Raw genomic sequence first — 14,073 nt, 5'->3', positions numbered from 1 at the left:
AGTCAGACGTTTCCTTGAAGGTTTCCCACATAAACACTGGCCTGCTTACTTGCAACAATCGTGTGCAGTTCTATCATAACCACACCTAGTTGCTCTTCATCTCACAATAGCCCTAGGAGGCGGCTTGATCCCTCCTCTTATGGATAAGGAGCAGGCTTAGAGGAATTGATTTACTGATTCTTAACATGATAAACAAACAGTACACCATTGTGAGTTGCCAGGATTCAAATCAATGCATCTCGTAGAAACTATGCTTCAATACTGCCAGAGCAGTAATCAACTTTTTGAAGGTTATGTAGTAAAGACTTCAGTGTCGTGATTATAAAAGCCTCATTCAACAAGCATAACGCTCCTGATTCTAATTACACGCTTCACTTGGCTTATCTTGCTAACTCTAGTAATGCCTCTGTGAGGTTGTGCTAGTGTCTGTGTTGGGCAAGTGTGGAAACAGGCTTAGAAACCTGGAATTAGTCAGATCATATGGTATGTGTCACTGCTAATAAATCTTATTTGATGTGATTTACAAAGAAACCTCAAGGACAGCTCTCTTTTTGTGTCCACCAAAGATAGACAGCATTTTCCAGTTTCTTTTTTTTTTTCCCCCTCCGGAAGCTGAGGAACGAACCCAGGGACCTGTGCTTGCTAGGCAAGTGCTCTACCACTGAGCTAAATTCCCAACCCTCCAGTTTCTTGTCAGGAAAGATGAGTAGCTTTCTAGCCAGCATCTGATGATGACACAAAGGAATCTAGAAAGGGCCAGTGAGGACTGACTACTCCTCCCTCAGGCCTGCTATCCAGAGCGAGACAGACAGCAGCTCCCTGCACTTCATTGGAACTGCTGCCACCAGCTGTCTGAGAAGGGTCCCTTTTCCTCTCAAGGAGTCCTGTGAGTGCACCTGTCAACATTCTGTCTGTCTTCATCTGTAACTCTGTAAGTATCTGACTCATGTGTCTCACTAGTCTCTTTAGAGCAAAGATTGTGTATATGTGAGGGTTTGTCGTTGTTTTTCATGATAGGGTTTCTCTGTGTAATAGCCCTGGTTGTCCTGGAAATTGCTCTGTAGACCAGGCTGGCCTTGAACTCGAAGGGATCCCCCTGCCTCCTCCTCCCAAGTGCCAAATTTAAAGGCATGTGCCACCACTGCCAGGCTGTATGTGGGGTCTTTTTTTTTTTTTTTTTTGGTTTTTTTTTTTTCGGAGCTGGGGACCAACCCAGGGCCTTGAGCTTCTAGGCAAGGGCTCTAGCACTGAGCTAAATCCCCAACCCCATGTGGGGTCTTTTAAATTTTGTTTTTATTTTTAAATTATATCTGTGTGACGGTATGTGCATGTGAATACAGTGTCCCTTAGAGGCTAGAAATCCTCTCTGTCTTGGATTTAGGAGCCTCTACTCAGCTGTTCATAAAATCCTTGTTAGAATTCTCTTCCTAAAGCTGTCATCCTTTAAGCCTCCCAAAACCTCACAGGGTATGCAATGAATGAACAGCCTGGACGGACCCAGCTGCCCATCACAAATATGGCTTCGATTGCTTCACTTCCAGCATCACGTGACTGGTTTAGTCATCACGTGACTCTGTCCTCCCCTTTAAGCCGGAATTGCTGTGCTAGTCCGGCTCCAATAGATATGGTATCTGTTAATATACTTGTTTTATTTGGTAGATCTTCTATCTCTCCAAGACTCTGAAACTGCCACAATCTTCTTATCCACTGATCCTGAGGAGCTCAAGTTCTCAAGATCTTCCAGAGGTAAGGAAGCAGGGCTACAATTTGCCCGGTCAGTCTTGCTTCTGGAATTCTGCCCATCCAGATTAGGGAATTCAGTGAGTTCAGATTTTATTTTTTTAATTCAGGGCATCATGCTCTTGGAGTAAAGCACGGGTGGAGGGAGGACTGAAGGCTGAAATGGATGTGGGGGAAAGAGTGAAGAGAGCCCTCTTTGGAGTGGGCAACCGAGTAAAAGCAAGACCCCTCCAGTGTCTAAGGACATTGTCTGGTCACTAATAAAGGTGGGAGCTCATGCTGTAGACATCCACAGGCGGCTAAACTCTGGCCAGGAGAGTGGTCGCAGGATAGAGAGTCTTACATTCATTTCCTCATTTCCTCCTCAGAAGCGTCCTGCTGTCATGGCTGCCAGGTTCATAGGACTCTTCCTATTTCAGGCCATATCTTGGGCATATGGTGAGTCGAGGATGGGGATGGAGGCATGACAGTGTTTCCTTCCCCATAGTCCTCTGGGGCCTTTCACTATGATGGTGGACTTTCAGTAGGGACTCTGTAAAGCCCTTAGAGTGCCTGAGACATCTTTGGGCACAAGGAGTACAGGGGAAGGATTTATTTATTTTTATTTTTTATTTTTATTTTTTCGGAGCTGGGGACCGAACCCAGGGCCTTGTGCTTGCTAGGCAAGCGCTCTACCACTGAGCTAAATCCCCAACCCCTTATTTTTTTTTTTTTTTTTTTTTTTCCCGGAGCTGGGGACCGAACCCAGGGCCTTGCGCTTCCTAGACAAGCGCTCTACCACTGAGCTAAATCCCCAACCCTATTTTTTTTTTTTTAATTGTTGTTCAGACTCCTTAACTAGCATGCTCAGTCCCCCATAAACCTACTTTGATGCTTGCCTGTGCTTGTGCCCTGCTTTCTAGGTGCCCAACCCTGCATCCCCAAAAGTTTTGGCTACAGCTCAGTGGTCTGTGTCTGCAATGCAACGTACTGTGACTCTCTTGACCCCCTGACCTTACCGGCTCTGGGTACCTTCAGCCGTTATGAGAGTACTCGAAGCGGACGTCGGATGGAGCTGAGTACCGGGTCCATCCAGGCCAACCGCACTGGCACAGGTAGCCCCTTTATCTGCCCCTCCAAAGCTGGACCCCAAAGTCACAGTAGTGATAGTGATCTGGACTGATTTCCCCCTTCTTCTTCCAGGGCTCCTACTAACTTTGCAGCCAGAAGAGAAGTTCCAGAAAGTGAAAGGATTTGGAGGTGCCATGACAGATGCCACTGCGCTCAACATCCTTGCCTTGTCCCCCCCGGCTCAGAAACTGCTACTCAAGTCCTACTTCTCTAGCGAAGGTGAGGAAGGGCGGAGCAGGATGGCACACTGCAATGTATGCCCTTCTTTATAGCCTGGCTTTATTTCAGTTGTTTTTTTTTTTTTTCTTTTTTTCGGAGCTTGGGGATCGAACCCAGGGCCTTGTGCTTGTTAGGCAAGCGCTCTACCACTGAGCTAAATCCCCAACCCCTCAGTTTTTTTGTTTTTTTTTTTAATTACATTTTATTATCTGTTGTATGTGCTGTGCATGAGTGAGGAGGTCAGAGGACAATTTGCAGGTGTCCTCTGTCTCCTTCCACCATTTGGATCATGATTCAGGTCTTGCAGGCTTGGCAGGAAAAACTCTTACCCTACCCACTGAGCTGTCTTGCCAGGCTTTTTGCTCTCGCTTCCATATTTCCCCTGACATTTGCCTCCCTTCCTTTTCTTCTCCCCTCTCCTCTCTGTCCCTCTTTGAGTGAGTCTCATGTATTCCAGACTGAAATCTACTGCAGTCAGTGATATCAGACCTTGAACTTCTGACCCTCCCGCGTCGCGTTTCCCGAATGCTGGAGTTCCCCTGTTTTATACAGTGTTGGAGCGCAGACTTAGGCTTCATGCACCCCTGGCAAGCATTCAGCCCCCTGAACTACATCCCCAGCCTGCCTCTGTTTTCCCCTCTTTCCCTTTGTCCCCTTCCTCCCTTACTTTCTGTAGATCAGGCTTCCCTCGAATACTGTGTAGCCATGACTAGCCTTGGACTCTTAGTTTTCCTGACTTAGTTTTCTAAGGGCTGAGATTACAAGCAGATGCCACCAAGTGTACCTGACTCAGTGCCACTGAGTCTCCACAATTCCACACCTAGACCCTGGCTCTGAATGAGACTCTATGGAGGACTAACAACTGATTCAAGCCAATTTTCATACTCGCCTTATTTTATTTTATTTTATTTTATTTATTATGAGACAGGGCCTTGCCTTGTAGCCCCGGTTGGCTTGCTCACATTGATCCGGCTGCCTCTGGAGGGATGGGATTCCAGGCATGGTGCCACCACACTCGCTTCATACTCTCCTATTGATTCAGATCTCCCTATCTGGGCCATCCTTTCCTGCAGGCATTGAGTATAACATCATCCGGGTACCCATGGCCAGTTGTGACTTCTCCATCCGCATCTATACCTATGCTGACACCCCTAATGACTTCCAGTTATCCAACTTCAGCCTCCCGGAGGAAGACACCAAGCTCAAGGTGGGCATTCCAGTTGCTTCAGCCCTGTTGGTATTGCTGTCTTGGGGCTGGGAAGGTCCAGGTTAGAGCTGTCTAGAGCAACGTGGAACCTTCTGCAGCCTATTTGACTTGGGGGTAAGAGGGTGGGGGCTGATGGTTGGACCTGATGCACTGGTTGAACTAGTATGTGTTCCAGCTCTGGGTGTCTCTCTCTTGACTGTTTGTCTCCAGATACCCCTGATTCACCGAGCCCTGAAGATGTCCCCACGCCCCATTTCACTCTTTGCCAGTCCCTGGACATCACCCACTTGGCTCAAGACCAATGGAGCAGTGAATGGGAAAGGGTCACTCAAGGGTCACCCAGGGGATATCTATCACGAGGCCTGGGCCAATTACTTTGTCAAGTAAGGGATCCTCGGGGCCATGGGGTCTGGACCAGTCTCCCTTTTGGACACCTTAGTCTGCATTGTACCCCTTGACCTGCTCCACTTCCAGCTTGACCTCTGACTCCTTTTTCAACATTCCCTGCCTTTCAGTTTGTAGTTTTACCTATTGCCCATGTCTTGTCCACTTTCTTGGCCTTGATCACGCATGCCCTTTCTCTCTTGCCAGGTTTCTGGATGCTTATGCTACACACAACATCAAATTCTGGGCAGTGACAGCGGAGAATGAACCCTCTGCAGGGCTCTTCACTGGGTACCCCTTCCAATGCCTGGGCTTCACTGCTGAACATCAGAGAGACTTTATTTCCCATGATCTAGGGCCAGCCCTTGCCAACAGTTCTCATGATGTGAAGCTGCTCATACTGGATGATCAGCGGCTGCTGCTACCCCGCTGGGCACAGGTGGTAAGCGCTACAACTTCCCAGGGTGTCCCAGTGGACTCCAAATCCATCCTTCAAAATGACTGCCTGCAATTTTAGAGTACTTTCCCTGGTGTCAGGGTTGAGGTAGGGTCTTGACTATATAAATGAGGCTGGCCTTAAAGTTGTGGGCATGTTCCTAACTCGTAAGTGCTGGGCCTATAGGCATCCACCACACCTGACTTCTGGTTTGTTTAGTTTTTTTTTTTTTCCTTTTGCGACAGGATCTCACTAGATAGCTTTGGTTGGTCTGGAGTTATATAGACCAAGCTGGCCTTGAAGTCCTAGAGATCTACTTGCCTCTTATCTCCCAAGTGCTGGGATCAAAGTCACATACCGTTCATACCTGACCTCTCAGCTCCTTTTTTGTGTACATGTAGGTGTATGCGTGGGCTTTAGCTGACGATTCATCACGAGCAGCTGAGCTTGGTGTATTTTTTCTGCTTTTGTTTTTGAGACCGAGTCTCTCACTGAGCCCCACGGATCCACCTGTCCCTACCTGCCCAGGGCTGGGATTGCGAAGCCTTGCATAGGACACTCTGTTCCTCAGCTGCATGGCAAGAACCTCAGCAGCTCCAATCTGTCACTCCCAGGACACCCTAGGCTGGACCTGGTTGCCCAGGGCATCACCCTGCTCCGGACTTCCAGGGCCCCATGAATCACTGTTGTCAGTGTCTCGCCTTCAGTTGCTCAGTCCTACCACCCGTCTCTCAGGACACGTAGTTCCCCTCTCACAGCCCTCCATGCAGGGCTTATGGTCCATGGCTCCGGTCCCTACTGCTCCTCCCCTCTCTCTGTGCAGGTGCTGTCTGACCCAGAGGCAGCCAAGTATGTTCATGGCATCGCTGTCCACTGGTACATGGATTTCCTGGCTCCCGCCAAAGCTACTTTAGGAGAGACACACCGCTTGTTCCCCAACACGATGCTCTTTGCTTCAGAGGCCTGCGTGGGCTCCAAGTTCTGGGAGCAGAGCGTTCGGTTGGGCTCCTGGGATCGAGGGATGCAGTACAGTCACAGCATCATTACGGTGAGCCGCCCCGTCTCCCGTCCCAGAGCACACCATCTGAGATCCCTTAGTAATCGCATACCCGCAGGCACACAGGCCTTCCTCCTCGGCTGACTCGCCAGCTTTCTCTCTGGGGCAACTGTGGGATGTCCTGATTTTCTTTTCCTTCACGATCTTCTTCATGTTTGGGACCCTGGCAGCCATGTCTGCCTCCAACTTCTCAGCTCCTGAAGTGCCTCTATCTTCTTCACAGTCCTCGTCTCAGACACTGAGACAGAGCAGCCCTTCAAAGGAACAAAGCACTCCTAGTCCTTCTGTGATCCTGGGCTGTCTTTTCTAGAGATACCCATCTTTACCTTTTTACCCTGGCCTCTACTCTAGAACCTCCTTTACCACGTAACTGGATGGACTGACTGGAACCTTGCCCTGAATCCTGAAGGAGGGCCCAACTGGGTCCGCAACTTCGTTGATAGCCCCATCATTGTCGACATCCCCAAAGACACATTTTACAAGCAGCCCATGTTCTACCATCTCGGCCACTTCAGGTGAGTCGAGTGGGCATCCCATTCCATAGCAGGCCTCTCGTCTGTATCAGGCTTACATCATCCCGGGCCATGAGGGAACAGGAATGTTTCTAGGGTGGCAACCCTGGGAGGGGCATGCTCCCTATCTGTTGCACCATATAGGCAGGAAGTGACTAGCTGGCCTCAGAGCCACAGATAATCCCCAGGTGACTGATGTCAGAGTCGTGCTGCAGGAGGACAGGATCAAGGCCCAGCAGCACAGCTGAGGCTCAGACCAGTCTGGCTGTGTTGCCCAGGGAAGCCTGGGGCCCCTGATGATGTCTGTCTTCGCATTCAGCAAGTTCATCCCTGAGGGATCCCAGCGAGTGGGCTTGGTGGCCAGTGAGAAGACCGACTTGGAAACAGTGGCACTGATACGCCCTGATGGCGCTGCAGTTGTGGTCGTGTTAAACCGGTAAGCTGGGTACAAGGGCAGGTCTGGGCCTGAGCAGTGTGTGGTGCTTGGCCTCAGCAGGTTGATTCTTGGCTTTTCTTCTCTCCAGATCGTCTAAGGATGTCCCTCTTACCATCAGTGATCCTGCCCTGGGCTTCATGGAGACCATCTCACCTGGCTACTCCATTCACACTTACCTATGGCGTCGCCAGTGAGGGAAGAGAGACCGAAGCAGGCACCTGGGCTTAGCACGGACATGGAAGGGAAAGTTAGCTCTGTGACTAAAGAAGGCATGGCGGGGCCTGGGTGACCTGACAGTGACACAGGGGCAGGGGCGAGGGTTTGGGTGTCTTATTCGTCTTTCCAGTACGTGCTGTGCATGGGTGGGAGGCCCTAGAGTCCCTCCATTTCCCACGGTTGTAAAGCGTGTGCCGTGCACTAGTTGCCTGTGGAGGCTGAGCCAGGTCCAGGGTGAGTTCACCATCTATGAAGCACAAGATGGGGATGCCTAGGGAAGACGGACCTGTGCAGAGGAGCGAGGTAAGTCAGTCTAAGGGCCGAAGCAGCTTTACAACCCGAGTGCCAGAGGGTGGGCCTGCACCTCCACATTCTCATTGTAGCATCTAAGAATGGCAGCAGCCCCATAAAGAAGAAAATATTTGATCCCAGCTAGTGTAAACAATTTTATTCTGAGGATAGCACCCCATTTTTGGCTGCTCCAACAATGGGGGGACAAAGGGGCATTTGGAATGCATGAATAGAAAAATCAGTCCTGGGAACAAGAACATCAGTCCTCTTCATCCTCCTCAGCCAAGTCCAAGGACCGTGTGCACGGGGCCCGAGCAGGGCTTGCACGCTGGATGGAAACAATGCCACTGAGCAAGGCATAGCCCACCATGGCTGCCAGCCCTGCCAGCACAGATAGAATCTGGGTCCGCCGCCGGTATGGCTCCTCCTCGGTCTCAGGGCCTGCTGGTGTCTGGCATGGAGGTGGCGGCACGTCAGCTAGGAGGCAAGGAGGGAAGGTGAGCGTGGGAGCTGGTCCTGGGGCCCCAGCCCATTCTCTCCATCTGCTCCTTACTTGCATCCCGGGGAAAGTAGAGGTTGAGGATGTGGGTGCAGTAGACACAGAGGTTCTGCAGCCCCCGAAGGTGGGCCTGCAGCTTCCCATTGGGCAGCTTTGCCTGCAGCAGCAGGACCAAATGGCTAAAAACAAAGGCGTCCAGGGAGGCAGGGCTGGAGAGAGAGAGAAGGGCCAGATGGAAGTGGACAGCTGCACAGAGAGGTCAACATGGAGCAGGAGGAAAAAGTCTGCTTCAGAGGGGGAGGCTCTAGACAGCAAGGGGTCATCCGGGGAAGAGCAGGACACCTAGCTCTGGATTTGGTAAGGGGAGCTCCCCAGGTGGCGCCAGCCTGGCCCTGAATGGAGCTCTATCCCAGGGCAGCATAAAGGACACATTGAGTGCTGCCCAGCCCAGCAGTCTCCTCCTGGGCCTGGCTTCTCTCCCACCCCACCCTCCTGTACCACCAAGGAGGTTCTAGCCACACACACACAGCCCCCCTGTCACCAGAGCCAGTGTCTGTCCTCAGAACCTCTTGTTCACACCTCAGCCCCTCAGCCCAGGATTTGACACCTGAACCTGTATCTTCTTCCAGCATCCATTTATTCCCCCTTGGAGTCAGACTCACGCATCTCCAAAGAAGAACTTCCGAGAGCCCAGACGATGAGAGAGAAGGGTTAGGCACTCCCGAGCCTCCTGATACAGCTGTAGGGAGGACACACGGCATGTGGCTGTGACACTTCCCAATATAGATTCTCATTCCTAGCCGTCACCTTTAGGGTTCATCTCTTTTGTCCCAAAGCTACCTCTTTTTCTAGTTCCTCCTCGCTCTCCAATCTGTGCTCGCCATACAGTAGCTGCAGCCGCTTCATGTGCCGGCGTTGCATGCGGCCAGGCATGAAGAAGTTGAGGGGAAAGGGCATAACCTCTGCATACCACTTTCGGGTCACTTCCACATAGTTCTTGGCATCTATCCAAAAAGTATGGATCTGGATTGGGCAGACAGAAAGGAAGACAGAGTCTGAGCCAGTGCAGCTGCCTGACACCGGGCGGGCTACTGAGTCTCCTGGCACTCTGAGTATGTCCCCTTGCAGGCTGGGAGTACTCACTAGCATAGGGAGTAGTTTCTCCTCCAGCAGAGAAATGAAGGCTAAGGTATCTGCTCCTTGTCGAGCTGACAGATCGTAGTCAGCATTATACTTCTGTGGAAGAAATGTCCACCAGGTGAATACTGAAGGATTGATTGCAGGGGTGCTCTTTTAGTAGGGAAGGAACAGTAACCCCACACTAGCCTCCAGCACAGTAGAGGTAGAAGAGGGGAGTCTTTCCTGCTGAGGTCTCCTTGCCTCAGCCCAGCCAGTAGCCTGTTGCTGTTGGCAGAAGGCCTGGGCTTTGGAGCCCACTAGCTGTCAAGGTCCTGCACCCACTGGGGGAGGAAAGAAGGCCTGGCCGCAAAGTGGGAGCAGCTCCCAGAGTTTCCACGGAAAGCTGGCAGTGTGCCCGCTGACAGCAACTTTCTAACAGTAACTTCCTGATCCAGACACCACAGAGCTAGCAAAGTGGAGCTCTCAACTCCAGGCTGGGCCTCAGCCCATCTCAGGAATCAGGGGGTGCCATCCTTACCCTTCTTGAACTCAGTAGATTTACACCCAGCCACCCCAAGCCCCAGCTGGTCTCTTATGGCCAAGCTCTTGGCTATGTCTTATACTTCACTCCAAACTCAAATGCACCATTACTGTACATTTATTCCACCAGTATTTCCATCATAGTGTAGCCTACCTTTCCAGGCTTCAGTCTGGCCCTTAGCACCCCCTCCGCAGACTAAGAAAGCTTTGTACCTAAACATCCTCTTCAACAGGATTCTTAAATTTTTCCTGAACCTCAGTTTCTCCTTTATGGAAGGAGACAGTAATCTTTTTCTCTCCATGTGGTTGGATTTGGAAATAATTTAGGAAAAAAACCCTTTGGAAAACGAAAAGGCTGTGTTTATATGCAAGTAACCCAGGTCCTGCCAGAAACATTGGCTTTTATCTGGATCCTGTTTCTCTAGGCCTCTAAGCTTCCATTACTTTCCCAGCTCCCTGGAAAGTAGAAATGAAAAAGAGGATTCTATTTCTGACTGTATGTTCCCTCTTGGAACAACACTGTGAATGCCAGACCTCTTAGAGCAGGCTGCCTGAGCACCCTAGCTTGCAAGTAAAGAACTGTGGTTGGTGAGACGGCTTAGCAGGTTAATGTTCTTGCTGTCAGGCTCAGGGACATGAGTTCCATTCCAGGGGCCCACATAGTAGAAGGATAGGGCTTATTCTACCAATTTGTCTAGGGCCTCCCCAAGTGTGTCACGGCATGTGTGCACACACACACCCCCAAAACATGAGAAATAAATGTTTATAAAACAAAAATACTTTATTGCTTTGAGAAGTTAAATCGCCTGTCTCACCCCATGGTCGTGACGGGATAGCCGAGCTACGGCTTCCTTCCGTTCTCCTGGAACTCTAAACATCCCAGCCTTGCACTAAGCTTTGTCCATCCCGAGCCCTACAGCCAGCATGACTGAAGAAGATAGATAAATAGCCCTTAGAAATCAATATCTGGGCTTGGGGATTTAGCTCAGCGGTAGAGCGCTTACCTAGCGAGCGCAAGGCCCTGGGTTCGGTCCCAGCTCCGGAAAAAAAAAACAAAAAAAAAAAAAAAAAATCAATATCTACACCCCATACTCCTTTGACAGGGTCTCATGAGATAGCCCAGGCTGGCCTGGAATTCTCCATAGAGCAGGCCATAGAGATCTGCCTGCCTCTGCCTTCCAAGTGCTGGGATTAAAGGTGTTTGGTACCACTGCCCAGTGACTTTTATCTTTTTTGAGAGAAGGTCTTATGTGTTCCAGGCTGGCCCCAAACACACTATGTAGCCAAAGATGATTTTAAATTTCTGGCCACCACACTTCTACCAAGTGCTGTGATTATATATTATATAATATTATATATTAGGAATTCCTTTCTGGTCCACCCCAAAGCCAACTGCTGTTCTCTACTCTTCTTTATTTTCCATGTGTCAGCCCGTGTATTTCTCTCCCTCCCTGCCCATTTGATTTCTTGGTCTATCCCACCCCTCAACGCCTTAAGTTTAAAATCTGGCCAACTGCTTATCACAATAACACTGTATTCTTCTTTTCTTTTTTCCTTTTTCTTTTTTTCGGAGTTGGGGACCGAACCCAGGGCCTTGCGCTTGCTAGGCAAGTGCTCTACCACTGAGCTAAATCCCCAACCCCAACACTGTATTCTTATGCTGTTCCTCGGTGCTCTGGAGCACCCTTAGCTTCCTTGGCATGTGCCTGGTGTTCAATAAATAAACATTGCTCTGCACAGGCTGGATTTCTTCCATTGTCAGCCCCCATTCAAGCCACCTACCTCTTTACGAAGGTGGGTGATGATCTTCTGTGGTACTGTGATGACTTTTCCACAACTGGTTCGAAGAGCAGGCAGAGTCCCTAATATTGAAGAGATATTGAAAAGATCTAGCTTGCCTAGTCATACTGATTTGCCTTACATTCCTGCCTCCTGTTCCCCCCCTTGCACATCCCCTTCCCTACAGGGACACTGTATACCTGAAGGGCTCTGCCAAGGATTGTTGAGCTTGTGTACCTTCAGTGGAGCACATGTAAATCTGGTATAGGTCTGCAGGGAAGGAAGCAGAAGGTAGAGAGGACAGAATATGGCTTCACAAAGAAACCAAGGAAAGAAATAGTGACTCAATAAATTATGTGCTATGATCTATACTTAGCAATTTGATACCAAAAGGAGAGGTGGAAAGAGGGTGCCATTCCCATTTACAGATGGGCAAATGGGACCAGAGAGTTTATGGACATGTTTATATGTCCATATCCAAAATTACACATTAGGAAAATATTTCTACCCTTCTGCCATCTACATTGTAAAACCTATTCACAAAAGCTTTCCCAAATACTCCTCTTCCTGGAAGTACTGACTTACTTTGGCAGTCTCTGTACCGTTCCTACTTTACATCATACACCTGATCGTTTTATTATTTGCTTATACGTTTGCCTTTCTGTAAACAATATTAATATGGGGGTCAAAATTGTATTGCAAGGCGATGTTTTACTGTAAGAAGCATAAGTGGTTTTTATAATCCCGAAGAATGGAGTGAAGCAAGTCTGCCTATTTTTAAAGCTCCTCCTACAGTCTTGCCGTGGGGCTGCCTGATCTAAGAAAACTAAACTCAATAAATTCTTAGTGGAAAAAAGAAAGTGAAGGGGACTGAGAGGGCAGAAATGCTAAGTCTAAGACTACTGAGATCGCTCAGTAGGAGGTTACTCCAAGGTCACACAGCCAATAAATTGACAAGCAATGTCTAAAACCCATCTTCTAAAGCCTTGACCAAGCCTATTTTCACTGTTAAACAAATCTATTCTAGGAAATCATAGCGCGAGGCACGGAGACCACGTCGGCCTTTGATTGCCTCAGTTTCTCTCAATACGCTTAAGTTTGGGTTCTAGGCAAAGCTCGAGCACACACTCCAGCTCTCCAGGGATCAGAGGACGCATGCATAATCCCTCACCAGCACGGTCAGACTATCCAGGTCCACCGACGGCAATCCCCAGCCCCCAGACCAGCAGAATAGCTCCATGGGCGCCGCCATCTTGCACATTCTCTGACCCGGAAGCACCCTCTCATAAGCGTCCGCCTTCTCTCGCCAGGAGGAACAGCCCCTGGCCTCTGCCTGTGTAGCCAGTCGGAGTTTGAGGTCTAGGGAGGCGTGGCTTTTCGCGGCTGGAGAAGAGACTGTACTGGAGGAGGTGGAGCATTGCCCTTCTGAGGAGCGCCGAGGGCTCGCCCTGAGGCGGCCCCCGTAAGGCAGCAGGGCTGCGGTCCAGGCGCGCTTGGGAGATTCACGGTGCCTCTGCCGAGCATAGCCACGAACCGCCGGAGACAAGCAGGGCTTGGGAGAGGGGCATCTGGTGCGGCTTAACGGCCTTTGGGGGCTCTTGCCAAACTGCACATGGCCTCGACTACACCGGGACCTCTCAAATCTCTGCCCCGAGCGGACGTTGCGGGGGGGTCCCCCGAGCCGCATGTTTTCCACAGCGCGTTATGTTTGGAGCCGGCTTCGCGCTGCCTGTCGCCATGGAAACAAAACAGGGGCGGTGGCGGCGCCGGAGCTGAGGCCCGGCTGGGGCCGGAGTGGGGGAAGGGGAGGTGCGGCTCGCGGGCTGTCGCCTTCGTAACGGGAACTCCTGGTTGGTCCCAAGCTCCCCTTGGGTTCACCCCGGATAAGGCCTTCCCGCGGTACCCAGTGTACACCAGTCCCACCCTCGCTCCTATCTTCTAGTTTTCTGATCCAGCCTCTGGTGACGGTTTTCCTTTTCTGATGGTTTAGATTTCCTCGTCTAGTTCTCGTCGGGCGCTTCCAGACTTCCATTTTTCCCAAGAGTGAGGGAAAATGGAGGAAAGAGTGGACGCACGTCAGGAACACAGCACACTGCAATAAAAAGTATCTGCTATGCCACATCAATCGGCCTCATGTCGTGATCCTCTAGGTGCTGTAGCAAGCTAGTTTATGGTCAAAGGATGGTCCACTGCCATCCATTTCCGCCAACTGTGAAATAATGCCGAGTAGTGGCAGGGGATTCTGCCTTTTCCAACCACCGCTTGCAGAAAACAGTAGCACTTGGTAGCGCTGTTAAGTTGAAAGCTCCCAAGAACCAGATGCCAGGGTAAAAAGAAGCATCTTTGAGGAGGACTATTCTGGAGGAGCAGGAGGCAAGGAAAGCTCTAGGACTCTTTCCCATGCCCCTGGTTCCTGAAGCTGGTGATGCCTCCAAGGTGATTGGCAGCTCTTTGTTTCAGCCCCCCCCAACCCGCCTGCTGCCCCCCCACCCCAGCTCGCTCCTCAGTCCCTCCGCCCCCCTTCTGCT

At 50.4% G+C, this 14,073-nt stretch overlaps 2 protein-coding genes across 2 annotated transcripts; one reads left to right on the top strand and one right to left on the bottom strand.

The window, feature by feature from the left end:
• Window positions 1-1,562: 1,562 nt before the first annotated feature.
• On the top strand, window positions 1,563-7,748 carry Gba (glucosylceramidase beta). The gene is made up of 11 exons (XM_032897997.1): window positions 1,563-1,746; window positions 2,109-2,178; window positions 2,643-2,834; window positions 2,923-3,069; window positions 4,143-4,276; window positions 4,487-4,659; window positions 4,868-5,102; window positions 5,920-6,144; window positions 6,505-6,668; window positions 6,985-7,101; window positions 7,190-7,748. Exons 2-11 carry the CDS (start codon window positions 2,124-2,126, stop codon window positions 7,293-7,295), a joined length of 1,548 nt encoding a protein of 515 aa, XP_032753888.1. The 5' UTR covers window positions 1,563-1,746; window positions 2,109-2,123; the 3' UTR covers window positions 7,296-7,748.
• A 2-nt stretch (window positions 7,749-7,750) lies between these two features.
• On the bottom strand, window positions 7,751-13,665 carry Mtx1 (metaxin 1). The gene is given in 9 exon segments (XM_032897996.1): window positions 7,751-8,085; window positions 8,162-8,316; window positions 8,770-8,846; window positions 8,948-9,130; window positions 9,251-9,343; window positions 11,549-11,639; window positions 11,641-11,735; window positions 11,738-11,815; window positions 12,717-13,665. Coding segments are annotated over 9 exon segments (1,506 nt in total). The 5' UTR covers window positions 13,233-13,665; the 3' UTR covers window positions 7,751-7,867.
• Window positions 13,666-14,073: the final 408 nt, after the last annotated feature.

Source organism: Rattus rattus, chromosome 3, assembly GCF_011064425.1.
Source record: "Rattus rattus isolate New Zealand chromosome 3, Rrattus_CSIRO_v1, whole genome shotgun sequence".
In the NCBI taxonomy this organism is placed as follows: domain Eukaryota; kingdom Metazoa; phylum Chordata; class Mammalia; order Rodentia; family Muridae; genus Rattus; species Rattus rattus.
The sequence above is the reverse complement of the archived record's forward strand: the minus strand, read 5'-3'. Positions and strand labels throughout refer to the sequence as shown.